Genomic DNA, 26481 nt, shown 5'->3' with positions numbered 1-26481 from the left:
AGGCACAGAAATTATTCTATCCACTTGTCTGCCTCTGGTCAGTGAAGTGTTCCCTACTGCACATAGGGAGGTTGGTGTTAAAAATATATTTGAATGAGTGGTCAGTTAGTCCCAGGGCGACCTTCTTTCTCAGTGTAATGGAGCAGCTGCTTGTTCTTACTTGTGGGCTGTGGAGCAGCAGTTATGAGGCCCAATACCAGCCCTGATGAATGATTGTAGCTGAGAGGCAGAGCCCACACGGTGGGAAGACTAACCTTCAACAAGGAGCTAATCCCTCCCCTGAACAAGGGCTGTGTCCAGACAGGTTTCTTCAGTTCTATCACAAAACAAAAAGGAAGACAAATACTTTTCCAAAAACTTTTTGAGCTTCCCATGATGAGTGGGTGTCCAGAATGCTAGAACATTCCCTAACCGCCTGGTGAAAGCTCTGTTCAAAATCACAGGTCCACATTTTGTGAAGTGGCCTCGGACACACGTTAGGACCTTAGCTCAGGCTACAGCCTTGAGGAGAATCTGTCTTTGACATTTATGTGCTATTTGGTGTCTTTTGACATATAGACACACAGGAGGGCAAAAATAGTGTTGTGAGGGAGTGAAACTACGTGCGGAGAGGAGGCCGTTGCAGGGCCTGTGGAGCATACAGGTCAGAGTGGCCTCAGAGCAGTTGCAAAAAAGTCATCAGAATTCAGATGAGAAGTTCGTCATCTCCCATATTACGTTGGCAGGCGATCTGTGAATCCCTTCTGAAAGTGAATGGATCACACACACTCAGATGCATATCTACACATATAACTTGTATTTTAGATGAGCCCTGCTTCAGTTTTCTTAAGAAAGGATCCATGGCTTTCGTTGAATTGTAGAAAGATCCATGACACCCTGGTAAGTTAAGAATCACTGATGCCACGGAAGCCTTGGACAGCGCATTATAGCATGAGATGCAAAAAAAAAAAAGCCTCCCACAGGCTTAGGGGAATGGAGATGGCCTTGGAGTTGGCAACATCAGTGAGTCTGGGGACAAAGGCTTTAGGGTAATGGGTTGTGGCATGATGGGGGTAGGGAAGTGGAGGCCCTGAAATGTAAAGTATTGATCCCAAAGCTCAATGCGTCTGGCTGGCTGAAGGGAGAGGGAAGGCGTGGTTGGAGGAAATGCGAGCCCCAAGGCGTTTTTGCTAAGATAGGAGAGGTTTGGTCCTGTGTAAACATGGAGAGATGCACAAATCAGTATGGCGGGCTTTGCAGGAGGTGAAAGGTGAAGGGTTCTGGAACCAGAGAGAAAACATTAAGGTTCACAGTAGGCATTCAAGCAAAGCCAAAAGTTAATACATGTTTGTCATATGAATTTTCTGGATAACTTTATAAAAAAAATTTTAATGCATATATTTGAGAGGAGAGAGAGAGAGAGAGAGAGAGGAAATGGGGGAGGGGCAGAGAGAGGGAGACATACAGAATTCAAAGCAGGCTCCGGGTTCTGAGCTGTCAGCCCAGAGCCTGATGCGGGGCTCGAACTCATGAAATGTGAGATCATGACCTGAGCCAAAGTCAGACACTTAACCAACTGAGCCACCCAGGCGCCCCTGGATAACTGTTTAAACTAGGAAATTATTACGGATTTTATGACCTTGGACAAGTCATCAAACCTCTGGTGCCTCTGTTGTCTCGTCTGCATTGGGATAAAAACAGCAACCACCTCTCAGAGAAACAAATCAGCTGAGATTAAAGTGCTTATAGGCACAACATAGCATTAAATAAACAAAGTGAAACATCCCTGATGTATCGTAGGCATTGCACCCAACATTATGGTCTTAGGCGTTCATCATCAGGCCCCTAAATAATGCCGTGAACTTCTGACTAGACGTTGGTCTCAGGCTTGCCCTGCCCGAGGGATCCCAGGGCTGACACAAGTCACTTCCCCCAGACAGCATAGGCGTTACAAAAGGAAAAAACAGCCCTCTACATAGCTACAGTTGATTCTTGTTACAAAACCTTTGTGTTCCATAATTGTCTGCTCCAAACTGAGAGACAGCCTTGCGTTCGAACCATCTCTTGTTATGATTAACAATTTTATGTTGAGAGTCATGTGCACACAAAGCATCACTGAAACCCCTCTGAAACTTGCCATTTTCCTTTGGCCAAAGCAGATAATATCATTTGTTTCAAATGGTTGTCTAGACCATAAAACATCAGTTGGGAAACCCAAACAGATTCTTTATAGGAAACATACACCGCAGAGACTCGAATTCCTGTTGTTGCTCAGGGGTGACATCACCTCTCTTCAGCAGGTGGCAAGTGGGTGGATCATCTGAGCCAAGATGGAAGAAGAGGCTCCAGATGTGTAAAGGGAAGCTCCTACAAGTTGTGTATCTTGACTGATGATTAGATGTTCCACTCCAGAAAATAAAAGTAAACTTCCTTCAAAATTTATTAGAGGCTTCTCTTTAAAAGTTACTTTAGGGGCGCCTGGGTGGCTCAGTCAGTTAAGCGTCCAACTTTAGCTCAGGTCATGATCTCGCGGTTCGTGGGTTTGAGCCCTGCGTCTGACTCTGTGCTGACAGCTCAGAGCCTGGAGCCTGCTTCAGATTCTGTGTCTCCCTCTCTCTCTGCTCCGGCCCTGTTCACCGTCTGTCTCTCTCAAAAATAAGTAAACATAAAAATTAACTGTGATGAACATTTATTGGTATTTTTTCATAAATTTAGTGTTTAGTGTCCCACCAGTTTGCCTGGCTGTGGCTTATCTTTCCAGTCTTAGAGATTTTACCTTCTCTGGGAAGACTTCCACATCTATCCTCACATTTTCTAGTCCCGACCATCAATTGGATTGAAGCCCTCATGGGAGGTAAGTTTGCTATAACTATTTTGACTTTTCTTCAATAAGATAATTTTAGACTAAAGAAACAGATAACATTTTTTTAATGTTTATTTCTGAGAGTAAGTGTGAGTGAGGAAGGGGCAGAGATGGGGGGACAGAGGATCAGAAGGCTCAAACTCACGAACCATAAGATTCAGGGTTCAAACTCACGAACTGTGAGATCATGACCTGAACTGAAGTCGAATGTTCAGCTGACTGAGATACCCAAGCGCCCCAATAATGTTTTCTATTATAAAACAATCTATGTTTTATTTTGTGTGCTCTTAAAATTTAGGAACGTCTCTATAGATTCTGTTTTAAAACTTAATTTTAATTCTTTATTATTGAAATAATTTAAAATAAATTAAATGCATTTCAGGAAAATGGGAAAAATAGGAAAATCAAGACAAATTATGTGTCATTTCCTTGCCCAACACAATCATTCTGAGAGTTGATTTGTATCTTTCTGTGTTTTTTACATAATTATATCTTGATTTACATTAATTAGTATGGTACCAATAGACTCATTTTATTTGGTGATAATGTAGCCTTCGTAGCTACATTAGGGATGTGCTCTATTTTATTTAAAAATATTTTTGTCTGTGTAAGTGATTTTTCCAAAATTTTACTTAAAAAGAAAACTTGAAAACATGTCTACCTAAGGCTCAATAATCAGTTTATGCCTCTTCTAAAATATTTAATAATGAATATTCTGTTTGATTAAAATAGAAGTAGCTATGCATTGAAAATTCAGCATAGACTGAATGGTGTTGGGTTGTTTTACATGCACTGGAGAAAACTCAGCTGAAATCCTTTTTGCCCCCTGGTGGATTTTAATGCCAAAACAGAGAAAACAATTTTGTAGTTTTACAGCAAAATATTTTACAGAAATTAATGGTTTGTTTATTTTAGCAAATGTATTCGTGTATTTGTTCAAAATTACTGGGGCTCAGAATGACAGAGACAACCTGATTTAGATGAAGTAAAAAGAGATAGTTTATGGAAGGACATGAGGGTAACTTATAGGTTCAAACCTTGACCTTGGGAAAGACAGGAATCTAGTATCCTGGTACCTTAACAGGTAAGAATTTGTGGCATTTCCCTTGAGAACATTGCTGTTGAAAAGACTCAGCTCCTAAAATGCTCAATTTCTATGTTTTTCCATCCAAAAGTTAAAATTATTTGTAGAGAAGCATGGAGCGGCCCAGATTGGATCATGTGTTGACATCGAAGAGTGAGCTTTTTCTAGGAAATAAGACTGCTGTTCACTGGCTATTTTGCCTGCAGGTGGTGACACATTTCCAACAGTCTGTCAGAGCTTCTCACTTCTGTGAAATAGTCAACATCTCTTTAATCTATTTGCTTGAGTTCAATGCCAAGAAGAGAAGCTGTAAGAGGGACAAGAAGGAAAGAGTTGGATTCTGTTTATCTTACTAATTCCGTCGCATTGCTGATTTATCATCGGTGTGCAAAAGAACCTTAAGTGATTCATGGGATGTCCTTGGTCGGCTGTAAAGACTTAGAATCTCCCTCCGTCTTCATCTGGAGTTATGTCACTGTTAATAAACAGCAGCTTCCAAAATTAGAATTTTAGTTCAGCAGCTTCAAAGCACTTGTGGAATGATTTAAATATGAAAATATCAATAAAAGAAAGAATTTCTGAGCTGTGTCCTAATGGAAACTATTTCATGTGTATTGCAGAGAAATACAGAGATAATAACAGTTTCTTTTAGAATGTTTGCTATGTATACAAACATAAAAAGACTGAGTACTTTCTCATTTTATTTAATTCTTATGAAATTCAGTTATAAGGTAGTTCTCATCAGTGTTCAGCTTCATTTTAGAAACAGGAGAACTAAAGCTCAGGATTTTTAGTAACTTACTCAAGTTTATACAGACATAAACTCACACAGTTATGCCTTATTCTTGTGTTTTCTGATTCTATTTATGATATTCTTTGGACTGTATAGTATTGCTCACATAGTCTGAGTCCTTCCAGTTGGGTTGAAATGTGCCCAGTAGGTGTGTTATCATCCATGCATAGAGCACACATTCTGGTGTCTGTCGGGTAGACCTGACAGGGATAGTAGCTCATAAATCAGCTTGAACAGACATCCTAAGTTACATGAAAAGAAAAGAAAGAAAGAAAGAGAGAGAGAGAAAGAAAGAAAGAAAGAAAGAAAGAAAGAAAGAAAGAAAGAAAGAAAGAAAGAAAGAAAAGAGGGAGGGAGGGAGGGAGGAAGGAAGGAAAGAAAGAAAGGGAGGGAAAGAGGGAGAGGGAGAAGGAAGGAGGAAAGAAGGAAGAAAGGAAGGAAGGAGGGAAGGAAGAAAAAGAAAGGTGGGGGTGGGGAGAGAGAGCGAGAAAGGGAGAAAAGGAAAGAAAAGAGAGAGAAAGAAAGGAAGCCAAAGTCATAACCAGAAAAGGCAAAAGCATGCAGCAAATCTTAGATGTGAGTCTAGGATACAACAGAGACATAAACTTGGAGTCTGGAAAAATGAACAGAGAGCAGAGGAGATTTATGGAGGCTTTAGTTTAGATATGTAGGAGACAGTCCGTGAATAGAAGTAGATTAGATTAGATTGGGGTATGCAGGAGAGGCACCAAGTGAGATTCATTGCTTGAAAAAGCTACACAGAGCTGTCATTTCCTTTCTTTCCACCCCCTGTAATTTGCCAAGCTCACAGCACCAGGGTTTCTCTGGAGATTTTTGGTTCCATGTTGGGAGTCTCTGCTGGGTCTGTAAGCATAGGTGAAGGGAGCTGCCAGATATATACCTGCACCTACAGTTGTCTTACTGAGTCAGGTACTGGCAACTATTAGTGGCAGTACTTAGAGGCTAGGATTTCTTGTTCCAAGGGTTTTGGTTGTATCTTTCAGTGGTGTGGGTCCTGCGATCAAGGAATGAAAATGTTATGGTTCTAAGTGTGTTGTCTCAAGAAACAATAAAATGGGTTAGATGTGGACGGAATGGGAAGCTCTAAGCTGTGGGCTGATGGGTATAGGTTTTCATGTCCCCAAAGATCGCTGCTCCAGGTGGTCCAAAGCTGCTTCCCTTTGATGGAACCCAGCCACTTCTGGCTGTGGCCTGTGTAACATGTGGCTTCATTCATAGACCAGACAATGCTCTCCAGCTGTTCTCTGATAGGGACTGTCACCTGGGCCCTATCATTCTAGAACCCCATTGTTTCAGGTAAACCAATCCCATTGTAATATTTCCCACTATTATCACTGCCTACAGAGCCAGAGGGCTCTTCAAAGATGCAGCCGGTCCCTTTGGCAATGCATTTCATGTCTTGGTAGTGGAATTTCTTCAGGATGGCTCATAAGGATGGCTAGCAAATTGTCCCTAATAGAATCATAGGAAATACCCATTTATAAAAACCTCCAGATTCCTTCTATTCAGAGTTCTGGTGATGTCCTCACATTTTGACATTATTAACTATAGGCTATCACTAAGTTTACGCTTTCAATGAGCCAACAGAACAGACTTTTACTATTATTCACAGAGGCTCAAACCATCCCGGTAACTCCCAGATACTAGATGAGATTGCACCCCTGTCAATGAACTCAGACAGGCTGATTGTTACATTTTTAGACTACCCTTCCAGGTATGCCCCAGGCCCTGTCAATAAGTTTGGCTAAATCTTTTTTAACCCTTTGGTACACACATTACCTCTTTCTAGAGCAGGCCTCATTTCTCTTCACATCTTGATACTAGAGGGTGTAATGCATAAGGGTAACTCATAAGAGTGTAACTCATAAAGGCTTAGAGGCAATGAGAGGCAGGGGGTGTGTGTTCTGAGAAGAATCCATATTGGTTTGCATATTGGAAGGCAGAGGAGGAGTTATCCTCAGAATGGGGGAGGTGGAGGGAGAGAAGGGAAGTTCAGTGGAGTTGAAAGATGTGCTTTTAACTTCACCCATTTCTGCTCAAATGTCCCCATTCTATGATTCATATTCCGGCTTTTCCCAAACAGAGCCTTTATTTTAGCAAAAGAGCCCTGAAAAGGTCAAGCATGTGCTTGGAACAATAATTCTGCTAATATTGCAAGTGCACTCTGGCTTAGTTATAGAGTAGCTGTGTCTGCTCTGTGATTGGGATTAAGGGGCTCAGTCAAAGTCACCACAGAGGACTTTCAGGTTCTTCCCTGTGAAGGCTCTTAATTGTGTTCTCATATTCATGTTCATGTTCAAATTGGAATTTGTGTTTCTATTGTTTAGTTTCCATTTCTGGCCATTACGCTCTCTGGCTGTTGGGAGATCTTTATCATCAGCCCCATGTCTATAGTCACACAGACACTTGATGTCCTGGTACCTTGCCCTCCATCTGCAGACCATGGAATCCACCTACCATGACGATTTGAGTAATCCTGATCCTTTTACACTTTCAGATCACCTGTGTCCCATTTCTGCCCAGATAAGAAAAGAATCCTTGCATTCTTCAAATATATGACCGAGTTCCTCCCAACTCCAGAATCCAGTTCTGAGTTTTCTGGAACTATGTGATTATAAATTTATGGGTAAAATTGGCTGGGCTACGGTCCTCAGTTATTCAATCCAACATTAATCTACTTGTTGCTATGGAGTTCCTTTGTAAATGTCCTGAAGTTAAGGATCTAGAGTTGGAGAGATTGTCCTTTATTATCTGGGTGCGTCCAATGTAGTCACAAAGGTCCTTACAGTAGGGACACAGGAGGGTCAGAGTGAGTAGCAGGAGACACGACAAAGGAAGCGAGAGACTGCAGTGACACAGGAAGGGGCATAAGCCAGGGAACGCAGATGGCCCCCGGAGGCCAAGAAGAGCAAAGGAATGAATTCTACCCTGAAACCTCCAGCAATGGTCCTGGGACACCTCAATTTTAGACTTCTCACTGGGAACTGTAAGAGAGTAAATTGTGTTGTTTTAAGCCTTTAAATTAACGGTCCTTTGTTACAGCAGCAACAGGAAACTAATACAGATTTTTGTACCAGTAGTGGGTACTACGTTGACTGTATTTATCAGGATGCCGACAGGAATGCACACTCAAAGTAAGATGATCAGATGCCAAGGGACTGTTTATAAAGGTGTGGTTGTAGAAGAACCACAAGTGAAAGTACAGTAATTAGAGACCAACTGCTTTTTGGACTGTAGTTGTTCCTAGAATGAAAAATTGAGGGAAAGGAATGGTTACCAGAACTGGAAAGGCAGGGTGCTATGTATGTAACCAAACACCAGTTCGTTTGCTCAGCAAAACCTATCATTAGGACACCGAGTGCACTGTGAAGAAGGGGTTTGTTCAAGAGCCAGCCAAATGAAGGGACAGGAGTCTGGCTCAAATCTGTCTCACCCACCTGAGATCAGAACAAGTTTTTATAATCACAGGGATTGGGATTATATACATACTGATGAAAAGGGCAGGGGAGCTTATGACTATTAATGAGGAAGGATGGAACATGCACGTTGAGCAAACATACGTGTAACATACATCCCACATTCACCTTGGTGTAAAGACTTAACATTCAAATGAGGCAAAATGCAGCCCCTGGTTTCAGGAAGTCATTTTAGGACTAGGAGAGGGCTGTGTACAGGATCTGGGAGCCGGTATGAACTGGATAGGGTCTTGAGCTTTTGTCTTGGATAAGGACTGCAGGACTTCGCTCATTCGTGGGCTGGAGCCATATTGGTGACCTTCATTTCTGTTAGTTCAGGTCTCTGCAGAGATGGCTAGTGGATTTGTTAGTGGGGTCTGAAAAGAAACAATAGTTCATTAGGGAGAAACAGGTCCCTGGAAAAAGCTTTTTTTCCTGTTAGTCTTAACATCCTAAACCTATAGGGCCTAGCTCTATTTATTGTTCTGTTGATTGTTCTCTATCTTTCATATTAAAGATGTTGCCTAGGGGCACCTGGGTGGCAAGGTTGGCTAAATATCCGACTGTGGCTCAGGTCATGATCTCACGGTTTCATGAGTTCAAGTGTTGGGCTCTGTGCCCTGGCTGAGAGGAGCCTGCTTGGGATTCTCTCTCTCCCTCTATCTCTGCCCTTCCCCTGCTCACACTCTCTCTGTCTCTCTCAAAAAAAGATGTCTAGATCAGGGGCCAGTAGACTACAGCCTGCAGGCTAAATCTTGCCTGTGGCTTCTTTGTATACAGCCCACAAGCTAAGAACTGCTTTACATTTTTTAAAGGCTTAGGGAAAAAGGAAAGAAAAGGAAAGGAAATATGGGACAGAGATCCTACTGCAAAACTTAAAATCATATAAAAACTAAAACAAGGCAAAATGGAGTAAGGAGGAGAAAGAAGTAGAAATAGGTTGTATACAAGAAAATTTGAGGATGTATCTAAGATGTCTAACAACTGAATAATAGGAGTTTCAGAAAGAGAGAACATAAAAAAACATGGAGGGGTAAAACCATCAATAAAATAGCTCAGAAAATATCTCAAATGGAAAGACATAACTTTTCATATTGGAAACTTTCTCTGAGTGTGGAGCACAGAAGTTAAGGTAGACAAAGATATCCTTATGAACTTTCTGAACACTGAGTACAGAGCAGACGTTTCTCTGCTCTGGCTGGAGATATGTAACATCAGGCCCTCTATAAAGAATCAGGATGAGTTTGGATTTCTCAACAGAATACTTGAAGCAAGGGGACAATGGAAAGATATCTTTGAAATTCAGAAGGAGATGAACTCCTCCCTCAAATTCATTCCCAAAGAAACAAGAATATTTTCAATCATTCAAGGTTTTGGAAATTTACCACTACTCTCAAAATCGAACAACAGAAGAGGGGTCTTGGGGAATCGTAGTAAATAGAGATCCCAGGATTATAACTGGGCACCAAGAAAATGGTGACCAGTATAGATTAGGGCACGTGACTCAAAAGACTTTTTTTCACTGGTATCTCTCAGGAGCCAACATGTCTGTTTCTTTTTGTTTTGTTTTTGTTTTTGGGAGAGAGCATGAGAGTGTGAGTGAGTGGGGGAAGGACAGAGGGAGAAGGAGACAGAGAATCTTATGCAGGCTCAATGCCCCGCACGGAACCCGATGGAGGGCTGGATCTCATGATCATGAGATCATGACCCGAACCGAAATCAAGAGTCAGATGCTCAGACTGAGCCACCAGGTGCCTCCATTGTGTCCTTTTTCTTAACCTAAGACACAGTAAGTTTCACCTGGCCAAGACTTTTATCTGTCTTTGGCTTTCTTGATAAAGTCCCTGTAACCCTCTGCATGCTTTCTTGTCTGGAACAGTTAAGACATTCATTTCACCACATGGAAGTCCTGTTCAGATTTATCTCTGAGAGATGTTGGTAGGCTGATGTGAGCTTCAAAGCAGTATGCACTAAGAAACCCACTTGATCTGACCACATTTCCCCTAGATATCAGTAGCTGGTCTATATTGCAGCTTTGCCAAATGCCTACAGCCCTATACTTCTCAGGTTTCATGCATGAGTTTGCCCACTGGCTTCCTAGAAAGGGGTGTTAGAAGATCACAGGGTAGCTCAGTTCAGACTATGGTCCAGAGATCCTAAGTTTTATTATATTAAGAAATTTTGGATGGCATGGGAAATATTGGCTTGTCTTCATAGGGGTAAGTTCAGTTTTTCAAATGTGGATATTTTATATAGGGAGACACAGTGGTAAAACCATAAAGAAAAATTTAAATGTCAAGATAGTGGGTACCTTGTCGAGGAAAGGGAGGGACATAGTTAGAGAAAGACTATAAGATGCCCTTCAAGCTTTTGTAATGTTCTTTCACTTGAAGTGGGTAGTTTCTAAATGATATTCATTATTCTTGAAATTATTCCTCCATATTTTAATTTGGGCAAAAAGAGGCTAGGTATAACAGAAACTGATTTTGCTTAGCATTTTGTGAATCCAATGCTGATATCAAATTTGGAATTCATGGGAGATCTAATCCTTGAGCGTTGAGTCTTTTGGAACGGTGGGGTCAATTCAAGCTCCCATGTTTTGTGATGTGGTTGACAATTAAAAAAAAAGATGATTAACATTTCCTATGTCACCCAAAAGAAAATCAACTTACCGCTTCATTCAACATTTACTACTGGACAATGACCATATTCTAGCTTCCTGTTGTGAGCTGGTAGAGAAGAATAAAGAAAACATGGCGCTAGGCTCCATGGAGCTCCTAGTTTCGGGGGAGAGACAGACACACACCTCTATCAGACCATGATTTCTAGAAAGACAGTGGATAAGCTAATATAAAAACCTTCCCATCATACCTAATATTTCTAGGTAAAATTAACCAAAATACTTTAAAATGCATAGCTTGGTTTTTCAGAAAGAAAAGGAAATACTCAGATAAGAGAAATGAAGAAGAACTAGAAATTTAAAATGAGCACACAGGAGCCCATGTTGTGACTTCCCTGTGCTAGGAATTCACTGGACTCCCTGGACAAAGCCTTTGGTGATAGAGGAAGTGGAGCGGGGGACCCATGCAAGGTGGGCCATTATTTCAATGCACTTACCTAACTCAATAAATAATTACAACCCTGAAATCTTAAAACATTGAGAGCAGACCAAAAGGGAAGATGGGACAGACGTCAAGTTTAGGTTTGAATCTGGGCAAAAAGTGGCAAGGTATGGATGAGACAAACTTTTGCTTAGTATTCTGCGATGCCGGTGCTAGTACGTACGCATGGAATTTATGGGAATGATAATCCTTGAGCAGTGTAGCTTTTCTAGGGGTTTGGCTAATCCAAATGCCATGGCCATAGACGTCCTTCTAATCTTGCTTCTTTGCATATCAGAAAGCATAGAAAAAACTCTTCTAGGTTCGAAAGTCAAAGAACAAAATAAAACAACAATGGCAGCTCCTAATTAGCTACTATCTCCAAATTGAAGTTACTGAAATGGAAATGTTATGTCAAACAGATCTCTTAAAAGGTACTGTTTATACAAATTAATTTAGGACCCAAATGCCTTTGGTGAAATTTGAGTTCTTTGGGTGTTTTTCTCATAAGTAGATTTATTTCCTAACCGTTACGTCAAATCATAAAATTAGGAATTTAGACTCAGATCCAGATTTTCATAGTTACAAGAAGTTAAAAATGTATCCCTTTGGAGGAAGAAGGGAAAATTCATTGCAACTTTCTCTTTCTTCCCTTAGGATACTTAGTATTCTTTGTACCCTGGTCTGTGATGGGCAAGATTGACAGAGGATTTAAGGAGTGACAATTCTCGGTATGCATGATTCTAATTATTTTTCAATAAATACACCTCACGAAATTCTTCTATTAATAGTAATTATAATAATAAGAATGCATAATTCAGATATGATCAGCCATTGTTTTATCATTTTTGTAACTTAATGAAAACGCCAAACATTCTAAAGTAGAAAAATAGTATGGAAGAGAAAACAGCTATGTATTCACCACCCAGAGTCGATAATTATTGGCATGTTTCTCTACCCTCACCCACTCTTCTCTGTTCCTAAGTTATTTTGAAGCAAATTTCAGTCATTTATTTTGTGAACAAACACTGTAGTGTGAATTTCCAAAGGCATGACTCTTTATGAAAAAAAAATAACATGACCATATCATTATCGCCTCTAAAAAAGTAATCGTTATTCCTTAATATCATCAAATATTCAGTCAGAGTTCAAAGTTCTCCAGCTGACCAGCTAATTCTTAACTTGCACAAGGCCTAACAAAACAAAAAAAGAATTCTAAACTGTATCAGGAAGTTGTGCTGTGATGATTTAACACACAGAAGAGAATATTTTGACATTAATGGCAAATGTTGAATGTAGTGTGATTTCATCTGGCCGCTCAGCTGAACAACTTAGTCACTGCACTTCCAAGTATTGACTTAAAATGGGCACGTTCCAGAACATTCCTGAGGAACAGTGTGAATGGCTGGCTCTGTAAGAGGCCTGTGGGAGAAATAGTTTTGTTTGGGGGAATATGGGAGAGCTCGTTTAGTGATGGAAGATTGGAGAACCAGAGTAGGAAACAGAATCAGGGGAATTCAAGTAGTCTAGGTAGCAGACTTATGAGAACCCAGCTACTGAAATGACAAAGTGGCATATGTTATGTCCCTCTGTTCAGATTTCAGATGCTAGGCGGACAGTCGCATTGTCCTAACTTTGGACATATGTCCTGCCTTGGCCAGGGCACTTTACAATCTGATTCACAGTCTTACTAGACACTGTTCAGTGGGGGTCCCAAAACAGTTGAGGAACAATTATCGAAATAAGATGGAATGGGTACTGGGAAGCCACAGAGCCACAGGGACAGTGGAAATGGTTGTGACAACAATGTTCTACTTCACTGAGGCCATTAAAAAAAAATCCAGAATGAAGAAAAGAGAAAATCTTTTTTTAAAAATTTAATGTCCTTGAGTATTACTGAAAGAAAAATAGAAAAAGTGCTGAGCACTGTAATAAGCTCATGACAGATGTCACTCCCTTATAATTGTGCTGAAAAGTAATGAACCAGATATTTTTCGGTTTTTAGCAACCTGGTCATACTTTCAAATTTTCAGTCTGTGTTTTCCTTATGTTAATTACGAACAGCTAATGTTACGTGATTTTCCTTTTTATCTTGCTATTTCTCAATTACAAATTCAAGTTCTTTACCAGCAGACTTTAAAAAATAACCTTTTTATTTTAGAATGATTTTAGATTTGCAGACAAGCTGCAAAGATAGTACAGACGGCCTGTGTCCGTCCCGCTCACTAGCTTCCCCCATCACCAATCACTCATCAAAACTAGGAAATTAACATTAGTACATTGCTATTAATGTAATTCCACCCTTTATTTGGATTTTTCCAGGTTTTTTATGAACGTCTTCTTTTTGTTCCAGGATCCAATAGATGGTACGGTGTTGCATTTAATCGTCACATTCCTTATCTCCCCTGGTCTGTGACAATTCTTTCTTTCCCTCTCTCTTATAACCTGGACAGTCTTGAGAAGTAAGAGCCAGTCTGGGCTTGCCTGATGTTTTTCTCATGGTGAGATGGGAGCTATGGGCTTTAGGAATGAAGACCAACCACAGGAAGGAAGTTTTCCTCTTGTCACATGATATCAGGGACTACATCACATCCACATGACGCCGCAGAACGGTGTGAACCTTCGTCACTTGCTTACGGAGGTGTTGGCTAGGTCTGTCCACTTCAGAATCACTGTTCTACCCTTTCTCTACTCTATTATTTGGGAACGAGCCATTATGTCTAGCCTGTCCTCAAGAGGTGGGGTGGGGATTAAGTGCCATTGCTTGGACAAGGGAAAATCTCCATATACTATTTTGAATTCTCCTATAAGTAGATGATTTGTGAAGGAAGACTTTTTGATTCCACTCTAGATTGCTTAGGAAAGATTGCATGTTTCCAGAACATGGGTATTTGCCCAGTTACCTCTGTGATGGGGAACTCTGTGACTCTCTCATTCCTTGACTCCACCTCCATCAATGCATACACACTGTGGTTAAAGAAGCAAAAGTTAAATATGTCAGTAGTTGAAGGCCATTTGATATCGTTAGTCATTAAGTGACTCATAAATATTCATCATAGGCCATGTTTATATGATACCAAAAGAAAGAGTTGGAAAAAAAGTTGAAAAATCCAATCCTCTGTAAACACCAAAATAATTAGTCTGACCACTTTTGGCAGACACAAGTTGATGAATCTGGTACATTTATGTCATCCCGTAAAAACCGTTTTCGCTGGAGAAGTCTGCCCTCAGTACCGCATCTATTCAATCATAATGTACAGTCCACATCGGAAGAACCATGACTTTCTTTCAGCACAAATGTGGAATTGTCTACAGCTTAGGCTACGCTTTTCCTTATTCCACAGATGGGCAAACCCAAAGACTCATTTAAATTGAAGTCTTATCAGTGGAGTCAGATTGTAAAAAGGAGTGTATTGTTTGAACTAAAACTCCAGATTTTGGTTCTAATTTACCTGTGTCGGGGACAGGACGGTTTTGTCAGCTTCAAGGAGAATCTCCTGGCTTTGCCTCTCACTTCCCAGATGGGTCGACTCATGCTTCCCCCGCTGGGCCAGCCTGAAGACAAGCTGATGCACTGACCAGTACACTGACAAAAATCCGTGTCCCTCCCGCATGGGAGATTGCACAGGATTGCGGTTTATTGTTCCAGGCACCATCCAGGGTAAGGCATCAGGTTGGGTAAAGTGGTTGAGAGTGAAATACAAATGTTTGCATTTAAGTTCAAATGTTCTGTCTCTTAGGCCGAGCCTAGTGTGTAACAGGAAGGCGGTAAGTTGGAGTACTTCTAGCCACGTTTCTAGGTAGAGCCGATGACAATCCCAAACGAGAGAGGGTGGATTACAAGTGTATTTAAAGTGACATCACGGGGCTCCTTTTCTCCAGACAGGATTTAAGTGCTTGGAAAAGAGAACATTGAACGCAGAAGAAACCGCAGATGGGGCCCACTTAGAGTGAAATCTGAACCTTTCTCTGGCTATAAAAAGGAAGGTGGTGGTTTATCCTTCCTCAAACTCTAGGAATCAGTATCAGAATAATTTGGCTCAGAATCTTGGCATCTGCAAAATTAAGCAAATACCATTTTTAGCCTCTGAACACAGCTTGCGGTGATTTCTGATGCTGCTACACATTTTAAACTCCCCGAGGAAGCAAAGGCACATATTTGCTGAATAGTCCCTAAACACACACATGTAAATTTACTGACAAATTTACAAAGATGTAACATCATTACGATCATTGATTTATATGATAAACGAGAGAATTCCGCCATATAGGATATTGTGCCCAGCTGTTGGCAGCTGTGAAAAGCATAGGCTATATCTCAAGTGGTACAGTTTCCTAGAACAGAGATATACGCAACAGTACTTATGGAATATAGGTAAAGTATCTGTACAGGGAGAGAGAGAAAGAATCTTAAGCAGGCTCCACATTCAGTGCAGAGCCTGACATGGGGCTCGATCCCACGACCCTGGGATCATGACTTGAGTGGGAATCAAGGGTCAGATGCTCAACTGACTGAGCCACCCAGGTGCCCAAGACTGTCTGTACTTAATAGCATTTCAAAGACTGCTTAGAGAGCTATGGGTTTGATAAGCCTACATGTTTACTATTATATTATTATTATATGAATTGTATTATCATATGAATTATAACATATAATAACACAAATAATTATTACGTATTAATATATGACAAATAAANATATAAAATTATATATTATTATTTTTATTTTTTAATGCTTTATTTTTGAGAGATAGAGGCAGAGTATGAGTGGGGAAGGGGCAGAGAAGAGGAAGACACAGAATCCGAAGTAGGCTCTAGACTCTGAGCTGTCAGCATTGAACCCAACTCAGGGCTTGAACTCTTGAATTGCTGAGCTGACATTGGACGCTTAACACACTGAGCCACCCAGGTGCCCCTATTATTATATATTATTATTATATGAATTATATCCTTGTATTAGAATACTTTGTTTCTCTGGCAAGACTGTAAGTGTATTCAGACAGAGATCACTCACTACTTCATCTGTAGTGCATGGCTGGCATTCCTGGCGCAAGCGGGTACCTAATATATATTTGTTGAATGAATAAACAAACTGTGAAAAGGAAATGTAAGATTTTCTTGTTTCTAGCTTCATCATTCAGAAAAGGTTTACTATCCTTAAATATCGACACATGTCTTGCTTTGTTTTGAATTCAGGTATTTTCACAGCATAAGTGGCAAAGATTGATTCCAATGTAACCTAATTCAGTAGATGGCTATTGAGAGTGAATTCTGAGCAAGGCACTTCTGGTAAGTGGTGGATAAGGCCCTCCTGCACTGCAGAGTTTCACACTCCTCCAGATGTTCCCCCTTCCCCAGTGTGCACTGAATCCTGATCTTCACGCACCCAGACTGCTGCCCTCGAGCCCTGCATATCACAACTGGTGGCGCCTCCTGCGGGCCTCTGAGAGCCCTGCCCCGTGGGAGATTACCTGGTGAGGCTAGATTCCTGTCCTCAGTAGTAGATTTCCAACACACCCTCTTCCTGATCACGGCAGCTGGAGGTTGGCCTCAATTCAGTGGGTATTCCAAGATGGCACTGATCAGCTCTGTGTTTCCTGGAGATTTTCCTTTGAAGGGATTTGGAAAATACCTCTTTCTACCTTCTCCCCGGGTTTATTCTGTACTCCTGTTATGAGGTGCCGTTCGCCCCCAGCTGCCTGATGCCACCTGTCCCTACACAAGGGAGCCAGCCCTTCACCTTGATTCCAGAGGCCACCGTTGCTGGTTTCATCCACGGTAAGTCACCCAGAACTTCTCTCCAATTCTGGTGGCCTTACTATAACCCCACCGGCTCTCTTCTATGACAGTCCAGCATTCAACTTTCTAGGTGTGCAGACACCTCAGTTCACCCGGCTCTCATTTCTTCTTGCGTTTTGTCCGAACTTGTGTCGATTGATTGATACAGGAAATGTAATTCTTTTATATCAGCCAACGTGACGTAGGGATTAAATAAGATAGTTTTTTTTCAGAGTTAACGCATCTCTCTGAAAAGTCCTTCAACCTCTAGATCTGTGTACCAATTACCCACAGTGACTTCTGATTTCATTTTATTTCCACTATGGGATTATTATTGGTCCTCTTTTAAGAAATGTTTTGAGTTGTTGCCTAAAGATTTTCGATACACAGCTTTCCAATCTAACTTCAAATAACATGATGCCATGTCATGGGTAGTAAATAAATTATATTAAAATTTTTCCTGTTAACAGAATGTCTACATTTTTATTGTACAATATTTGAAAACTATAGAGGTTAAAAGAAGAACAGGAAAGAAATAGCATACAAATGCATTGTTTTATTTATTTAATTTTAAAAATTTATTATTTTTTTAATGTTTATTTATTTTTGAGAGACAGAGAGAGACAGAGCATGAGTAGGGGAGGGGCAGAGAGGGAAGGAGACACAGAATTTGAGACAGGCTCCAGGCTCTGAGCTGTCAGCACAGAGCCTGATGCGGGGCTTGAACTCCTAATTGGTGAGATCATGACCTGAGCCGAAGTCGGATGCTCAACCGACTGAGCCACCCAGGTGCCCCTAAATCCATTAAGTTTTATATTATTTGTTTCAAATTCAAACATAGTATTATATGCTTTACTTATACTAGTCTAAGTTATCTGTTCAGTCTTTTCATGATTTAGATCCGGCGTTGGTGATTTTTTTCTGCGTAAGGCAGATAGTAAATGTTTTAGGCTTTCCAGGCCATGCAGTCTGTCCCAAATAGTCAAACTCTGCTGCTATGACAAGATAGCAGCTGGAGACACACAGAGACAATTGGGTGTACATATTTTCCAATAAAAGTTTATTTACAGAAACAGGCAGTGGGAGGGGCTTGGCTCCTGTCATTTGCAAACTCCTCGTTTAGAAAAACAGTTATGAAGAGAATAATCCTCCAAAATAATTTTCTAATTATCAGCAAACAAAAAGATACTTAGCACCAAACTGAGGGCATCTCTGTCCAACAGACCTGGGATAAAGAGACACCTGACATCGGGTCATCTCTGAAGATGATCAGGATAAAGAAAGACCATGAGGAAATGTCCCAGCTCAGGACATCTGCTCTCAGAGAATGTCGGATTCCAGACGTGTTTCCCTCCAACAGAGCACTTCTGTTGAACTCTTCGTATCAGTTGGGTATGACAAATGCCATAACATTCATTTTGATAAAAATGCTGTTTTGTAATTAGACAAAAAAATAAATGTCCTCTGCTTGTGAGCTGGGTTGGGAAAGTAGGCATCAGCGTTTAATCTACTTGACAGACATCCCTTTGATACTGCTGTCGAAAAGCGACCTCTGTGCTTCGGAGCCAAAATATAACATGAAGGCAGAGTTTGGGATAAAGAGGAACAGTATAGCTTTATTGTTTTGCTGGGCAAAGGATGGTCTTTGGCAGGCTATGGTCTTCAAAAAACTGCCAGCCTTCCGGGAGGAAGGGGTTGGGGGTTTTCACAGAGAAATACAGGGTCTAGCCCATTTCCGCAGGAACCACGTGGGTGCACTGGCAGCCCCTTGAGTTGTTTTCAGGGTGGTACTGGGTTCCAGAGGCTAAGAAGGGGAGGACCCGAGGTTCATAGATCAGAGAAAAAAGGTTGCTTCAAAAGCGAGCTTAGCTGAAGCATTTGTGCAGCCATTTTGATTTTTGTTTAACTTTATGATTTGAAGCATTTTCACTATGGTTACGGGAAATGTGCTTCCTCACCGAAACCCTGCACTTCAGGATGGGGCAGAGCTGACGGGTTGATGGCCGTCTTTTCCCCCTAAGATGGGGCCTTATTGGAATCATAAGTTAATAAACGAGCTTTGGAAGCAAGATAAATAGCCCACAAGGTAAATCAGAATCCTAATAAAGTCATAGCTTTCAAAGGCCTCTCTACATCCCGTTGCTCATGATGTGACTTAGCACCAGAGGAAGGCACCCTTTTCTCATATCAATGATCTCAAAGGGTAGAAAGCTGGCATTTGCTACCCAGTAAGTTCCTCTAAAGGCAAATATCAAACGTCACTTGGCTTAAACTCATTCAGGTCCATTTAAGATTTCACTTCAATAACCAAAGACTTAAAATGATTTAATAGCATATTATAGCTCTTACTACAATGCACACATTTTATAGATCTTAAATACTATTATATGTAGTATTTTACAAAAGCAGTAGGAGATGAATAGGAATTTAAAGACAGAAATACTCACCAATTCCACCAATCCCTGGTATGTAAAGACACTTAATAGCATTTGTCAAATAAATACATTTTGCACAACGTCAATTAATTTATGGCTTCCTAATGTGGTTTGCTTCCCACCTGCTGCTGCACTTACACATCACCTCGGTACTGGCCACTTGTGATAGAATCAGTTTTGCATATGGACATATGAGCCACGGTGTTTAGTTACAAACGTCTACATCCTCCGGCGGGTTTCAGCTGAAAGGAATTTAATAAAAGGATTTTAGCTGGATCACTGACTCATTGTGCAGCCTGGAAGTGACCCGGAGGATCAGGATCCAGGAGCAAAATGAGAAACCAAACAGCAGTGCTGCCCGGTGAAGCGCGTCACTCCTGTTACTGCCCATATTAGGTGGCTTAGGGCTGTTATAATGGCAGATTAATTTCCCCCCAGTTCTGGGGGCTGGAAGTCTAAGATCAAGGTGTTGTCAAGGTTGATTTCTCCTTGGGCCTCCGTCCTTGGCTTGCAGACAAGGACTCTTCTCATGGGAGTCCTCACGGGACTTCTTGTTCGAGCCGGTTCATCCCCGGGGAGCTCTCTCTGTGGGTCACGTTGCCTCTTACCGTCAGATGGGGGTTGAGGTCCCTCCCAATGGTGTCATTTTACCTTAATCACTTCTTTAACGACTCTCTTCAAATAACAGTCGTATTCCAAGGTGCTGGGTACAAGAGCTTCCACATGTGAACGTCAGGGAGGCACAGCTGACCCCGTACGGGTATGGCTTGTACCCAGCGTAGAAGCTACTGTTTACATTCGCTTCCAGGGACTTCGCTTTCTGGCAACAGAGTCTGCTGCCTGCATCAACGTCTGCTAGACGCCCCCATGGAAGAGACCATGAGACACAGCAAGGAAGGAAGCAAGGGACGATGTGGGCTCAGCTGGAGTCTGCAGCATGAAGATCCCGACAACCCACTGAAGGCAGGTGCTTGCTTGCAAATTCCCGTGTCAGCCAGTCCTTGGCTTTGAGCCGCCTCCCCGGGGAAGGTTTCATGCCTCCAGGGCATTTCTGAGAAAGGCTGAGGACATTCTAGAAGCATCTGTAGAGCTGGCAGCCAGCCTCAAACACTCCCAGCCTCTGGGGGACAGGTGCCCGGTCCGTGTAAAGGTGGAGTGCCAACTGTGCGCTCTCTCTCGTGTGTTTGTCTCATGCGATAAAAAGTCAGGGACAGGGAGCCGGCTGTCTACGGCTGTTGAGGTGGATTCTGACTCTCTCCAGACTTTACCACTCTTAGCTCATCAACCCCACGTGACGATACAGCTACCATGCTTCGAACCACCAAGCTGGCATTCCAGGAACAGAGAAGGTGAGAAGGGAATTGAGGATGACGGCCAAGTATTGAAGGAAAACAGCAAGAAACATCGATTTTTAAAAGCCACTGAACTTCTGTTTGTGTATCATGGGCCAGAACAGGGGAAGCTGGCCACTTCTAGGTATGAAGGGTTTTAGCTTTTTCTGCACAGTTAGGGAAAGAGGGCCAAGGTAGGCATGAGCAAGGCTAGCCAGTGGCTGGCCCACAGGGCACTTCACCCACGATTCTCCTACTTCATAATAATGCCGTTTTGCACCAAGAGTCTTTTTTGTTTAAATAGATGTTTATTTTTGAGAGGAGAGAGGAACAAGAGGCAGAGGGGCAGAGAGAGAAGATCAAGGATCCAAAGCAGGCTCCGTGCTGACAGCGCAGAGCCCCACCCAGGGCTCGAACTTGCAAACCGTGACATCATGACCTGAGCCGAAGCTGGGACTGAGCCACCAAGAGTCTTAAGGTTTTCCGGCTCCAAGTCTCTGTGTCCTGAGATGTATACAAGTAAGACAGGGCCCTCCAGTGTGGGGGGATTTAATTTAGAATAGATTCTGTCGGAAGGAACTCTTTGTCTCTGTACGATTTTATCTTTAGGTTTCTTAAGAGCAGTGCGATATTCACTCACATGAGCAAGCGCTTAGTGACAATATCAGTAATTAATGTTGGCAGATGTAAGTATTTCTCTGGGACGTAGTTTAGCTTCCTTACTCCTTAGATGTAAAGTGTTTTTGGAGAAATCCCATTCATTTGAGATTTCCCACCTGCAGTAGGAAATCACACTCCTTGTTCCTCTCTCAACCTGTGGATTGGTTTAAAAAAGGCTGTTAAGGGGCACCTGCCTGGCTCAGTCTGTGCCGTGTGTGACTCTCGATCTCAGGGTTGTGAGATTGAGCCCCATGTTGGACGTAGAGATCACTTAAAACAAAATCTTTAAAAAGAAAAAAAAAGAAAGAAAATGGCTGTTAATATCCTTAGGACATTTCTGTCAGGTGGGCTAAAAGTCTAGTGGTAGCCAATGGCTTGACTTTTTTTTGCAAATATTAGAGAAAGAAAAAGCCAGTACCAGGTAGTGTTCTTGATGAGTTTTCTTCAAGGGAAAAACTTCGAGGGACTATATTTCACTTTGTGTCAGCCTCATTATTGAAATCAAATCGGAGTGGATTCTCTTGCAAAATAATACTCCTATAAAAAGTGGGGACCTTTGGATTTTGTGAAAAAGAACCCTGCAGAGCGTGTTTTCCACATCAAAGCTTTGAGTGTGGGCAGTGCCGTGACTTCCCCCCCCCCAAAGCATTTCATTGAAAAAAATCTTTTTACCGGGGCGCCTGTGTGGCTCAGTCAGTTGAGTGTCCCACTTCGGGTCAGGTCAGGATCCCGCGGTTGGTGAGATCGAGCCCCGTGTTGGGCTCTGTGCTGACAGCTCAGAGCCTGGAGCCTGCGTCAGATTCTCTGTCTCCCTCTCTCTCTCTCTCTCAGCCTCTCCCCTGCTCACGGTCTGTCTCTCTCTCTGAAGCAAATAAACATTTAAAAAAATTTTAAAAAATCTTTGAGTTGTGATAAAATAAACACACCATAAATTTTACTTTTTTAACCAGGTTAAGGTAGAGTTTGGTGGCATTAAATACACTTCCATTGTGGTGCAGCATCAACTCCATCCATCCCCTGAATCCCTGGGCAATGACCAGAGTGCTCTCCATCTGTATGGATCTGACAGTGGTAGGTACTTCAATCATATATTTGCCTCTTTGTGTCTGGCTTGTTTCACTTAGCGTAAGGTCTCAAGGGTCACCCATGTGACAGGGTTTCCTTCATTTTTAAGGCTGAATAGCATTCCATTATTTGGCCACACAATGAACACTATTCGTGCATCATTGGACGTTCAAGTTGCATAAAGCAGTGTATTGTGGAAGAACATTCTCCTTAAGAGAGGCCGGGATTGGGGCGCCTGGGTGGCTTAGTCGGTTAAGCGTCCAACTTTTGTTTAGGTCATGATCTCGCGGTTCGTGGGTTCGAGCCCCGCGTCGGGCTCTGTGCTGACTGCCAGCTCAGAGCCTGGTGCCTGCTTCAGTCCGTGTCTCCCTCTCTCTCTGACCCCTCTCTGCTCACGCTGTCTCTCTNGAATTTCCATACCTCCTTCTTCCTGTGGGTCTGAAACCCGGGGCTGGGTCGTGGCTTCCTGGAAGGCTTGTGGAGCCCGTGTGGGGTTGGTGCTCGGATGGTGCCTGGAGAATGTCCCCCCTGAGAGGCTGCTCCTCCCCTAAGCCCCTGGAAGGCTTTGCACGTTCAGTGCTGCTCAAAGAACAAGTGACTTCAGTACCATCTGGGGGCTGGCTGGGCACGAAGCTCCCTCACCTCGCTCTAGACCCACCCAGAGGAAGCCCCGGAGGTAGGCCAAGGAGCCCCCATGTTTCCAGGCCCGCAGGCGGTTCTGCGCACTTTGAAGCTTGGGAAGTTTCACGCTGGAAGGGGAGGGAAGGCTGGAGCGGGCCCCTGATCAGAGCTGGAGGAAAGGCCGGGTCTTGAGCAGGGGACCGTGGCGAGCGGCCTTCCAGGTGTGCTGGGCGGCAAAGGGTTCCCGGGGACTCGGGCTCTCAGTGTGAAAACGGCGGGGGAGGGGGGGCGCGGTGGGCCTCGGGGCCAGCTGCCCTGGCTGCAGGGTGTCTGGAAACATGCGTGCTTGTGAGTGTGTGTGTTTGTGAATGTGTGTGGTCATGTGTTTGTGGGCCCGTCTGCTGTGAGTGTGTTGTGAACATGTGTGTGTGTGTTTGTGAGCATGTGTGTGCGTGTTTGTGAGCATGTGTGTGCATGCACACGTGAGTCTGTGCGGCGCGGCGCCCCGGGGGCCAGCATCATGGTCACCTAACTCCCACCCTTAGCCCTGACCCCTCGTGCGAGCCCAGCGTGGACAGAACAGGAATTCTGTCTGGGTCCTTCTTCATGTGACCGCCCCCGACTATGCTCCTCGCCTCAGGGGTGACCTTCTTGGCGTGACCTGCGAGGCCGACCTTCGGGCACTTAGCACAGGTGTGAGCTCCATTCTCCTGAGCCCCGGAGCCGGTGACTGGGTGTTCGTGATAATCTTGCACCCTCTGCCCAACACAGAGACTGTGCAATGGAATAACCACTCGGGGACCACAAGAGGAGAATGTAGGGAAACATGCACTACCTCTTCCCCCGGGAATAACAGGACCTGGCAAATTATTTCTAGAAATTTCTTCAGGGATTCCCTCCTCTCTTTCTACTACTTTTTTTATTAATTTTTTTTTTATGTTTTATTTATTTCTAGGAGAGAGAGAGAGACAGCATGAGCAGGGGAGGGTCAGAGAGAGAGGGAGTCACAGACTGAAACAGGCTCCAGGCTCCGAGCTGGCAGTCAGCACAGAGCCCGACCTGGGGCTCGAACCCACGAACAGCGAGATCATGACCTAAGTGAAAGTCGGACGCTCAACCGACTAAGCCACCCAGGCGCCCCTCTTTCTACTACTTTTGATATCAATCAAAAGACATACCTATTGTGTCCACATAACTGCTAGACATGCTCACGTCCTCATAGAATTCGAAGTTCATCACATTCAGGGAGGAAAATTATACTGATTGCTGGGAGCTGTTTGCACAGATCTAAGANCTAAGCCACCCAGGCGCCCCTCTTTCTACTACTTTTGATATCAATCAAAAGACATACCTATTGTGTCCACATAACTGCTAGACATGCTCACGTCCTCATAGAATTCGAAGTTCATCACATTCAGGGAGGAAAATTATACTGATTGCTGGGAGCTGTTTGCATAGATCTAAGAGCTTTCTTTTCTTTTCTTTTCTTTTCTTTTCTTTTCTTTTCTTTTCCTTTCCTTTCCTTTCTTTTCTTTTCTTTTCTTTTTTCTCCTTTCCTTTCCTTTCCTTTCCTTTCCTTTCCTTTCCTTTCCTTTCCTTTCCTCCTTTCTTTCTTTGTCATAGAGGTTTGAAGTTCGTTCCTTTTCAATTTCACAGATTCTGTCCGCAACATAAATATCCAAGAAAATCAAAACACAAAAGACTCTGTTAAAGGGAAATGTGGTAGCAAAGTTAACACTGGGATTTGCTCTTTTCACAAACCTGTCACGAGCCAAGCTGAAGTCTGGTCTAGCGTTTACTTCTTTTCTGGTCCTGGGCTTGTATATGGGCACTGAAGGCCACGGCAGGGATGGAAGCTGCTGGCTTTCACTGACTGGGTCAGTATTTATTTTGAAGTTGTTGGGTGTTATTAACGACTGGGAAAATCACTTTCTTGGGATTAGTGGTGTCCGTGTTTATCAAAAGTAATGACTAGCTACACTGTATTGATGACCTGCTATCTGTCGGATGCTTTATTTTACTAGGTGTTTTACTCACTGTTTTTAGGACATCCTCACGGAGGCTTGCAAGGTAGGTCTGCATTTCTTTCTTTCTTTCTTTCTTTCTTTCTTTCTTTCTTTCTTTCTTTCTTTCTTTCTTTCTTTCTGTTTAATTTTGAAGGAGAGAGATAGGGCATGAGCAGGGAAGGGGCAGAGAGAGAGGGAGACACGGAATCTGAAGCAGCCTCCCGGCTCTGAGCCATCAGCATAGAGCCCAACGCAGGGCTCGAACTCATGAACTGCGACATCATGACTTAAGCCAAAGTGGGATGCTTAACCGACTGAGCCACCCAAGGCCCCGGTAGGTCTGCATTTCTAAATGAGCAATGTGGGCTCAGAGAGGTGGAGACCTACCCACGACACCCCATGCAGTGGAGGTGAAGGAGAGGCCAGGCTCTTACTATGACACCACTTTACAAGCAGGGGACAGGAGGCCTTAAGAAAGAGCGGTGTCTCAGCACAAACAAATCGTACCTTGGCAAATGCTCACTACGGTTCGCATTGGCAATCACCCCCTCAAAAACTTACCCATTCGCTTTCCCGGATTCCCTGACTCAGACTGTGCCCTCCCCACAGTCTGTAGTCCGTTGGGTGGTCTGCCCATTGCACCTTCCGTCTGTGCTTTCCCCGCACATGTGCCTCCTTCCTTGTCAGCTACTTCGTCAGGGCCCCTGTGACAGGGGGTACAGGGAGTGTGTGTTCTAGGGGCGCCTGGGTGGCTCAGTCCATTAAGTGTCTGACTCTTGGTTACAGCTCAGGTCATGATCTTGCAGTTTGTGAGACTGAGCCCTGCATCAGGCTCTGCGCTGACAGCATGGAGTCTGCTTGGGATTCTCTGTCTCCTTCTCTCTGTGCCTCCCCCACTTTCTGTCTCTCACTCTTTCTCAAAATAAATAAATAAACATGAAAAAAACACAGCTTCTAATCTTGATCACTTATTAGCTTTGTCACAATTCATTTTTTTTAAGTTAACTTTTATTTATTTATTTTGAAAGAGAGAACCAGAGGTGTAGGGGCAGAGAGACAGGGAGTGAGGATCTGAAGCGGGCTCTGCGCTGACATCAGGGAACCTGATCTGGGGCTGGGACTCACGAACTGCGAGATCATGACCTGAGCTGAAGTCGGACACTTAACCAACGGAGCCACCCAGGTGCCCCTGGTCACAATTCTTACTAGCTGTGTGACCTTGGCCAGGTACTTACCCCTGCAATAGCTCAGCCTCTCCATCAGTTAAGTGGTGATGATGAAGATTGGGA

The 26481-nt window shown here is 43.0% G+C and overlaps 1 protein-coding gene across 18 annotated transcripts in view; it reads left to right on the top strand.

The window, feature by feature from the left end:
- Positions 1–979: 979 nt before the first annotated feature.
- LOC144225840 (uncharacterized) overlaps positions 980–26481 on the top strand; it is a 31111-nt gene continuing 5609 nt past the window's right edge. For 2 of the 18 annotated variants that reach the window (XR_013333417.1, XR_013333415.1), the window contains exons 1-9: positions 10356–10414; positions 11113–11286; positions 11954–12027; positions 13619–13662; positions 14764–14957; positions 16493–17074; positions 18249–18466; positions 20318–20472; positions 22451–22571. Coding sequence is in view for 8 of the 18 variants with exons in the window: in XM_077757105.1 (XP_077613231.1) it covers positions 18340–18466; positions 20318–20472; positions 22451–22571; positions 24843–25021 (582 nt within the window). In the remaining 10 variants the exon portion in view is untranslated. The other 16 variants (XR_013333421.1, XR_013333418.1, XM_077757100.1 and 13 more) reach the window with 15 other exon arrangements.

The sequence above is a fragment of the Crocuta crocuta genome, unplaced genomic scaffold, assembly GCF_008692635.1.
Source record: "Crocuta crocuta isolate KB4526 unplaced genomic scaffold, BGI_CrCroc_1.0 scaffold465, whole genome shotgun sequence".
Taxonomy (NCBI): domain Eukaryota; kingdom Metazoa; phylum Chordata; class Mammalia; order Carnivora; family Hyaenidae; genus Crocuta; species Crocuta crocuta.
This window is presented reverse-complemented; position numbering and strand designations above follow the sequence as displayed.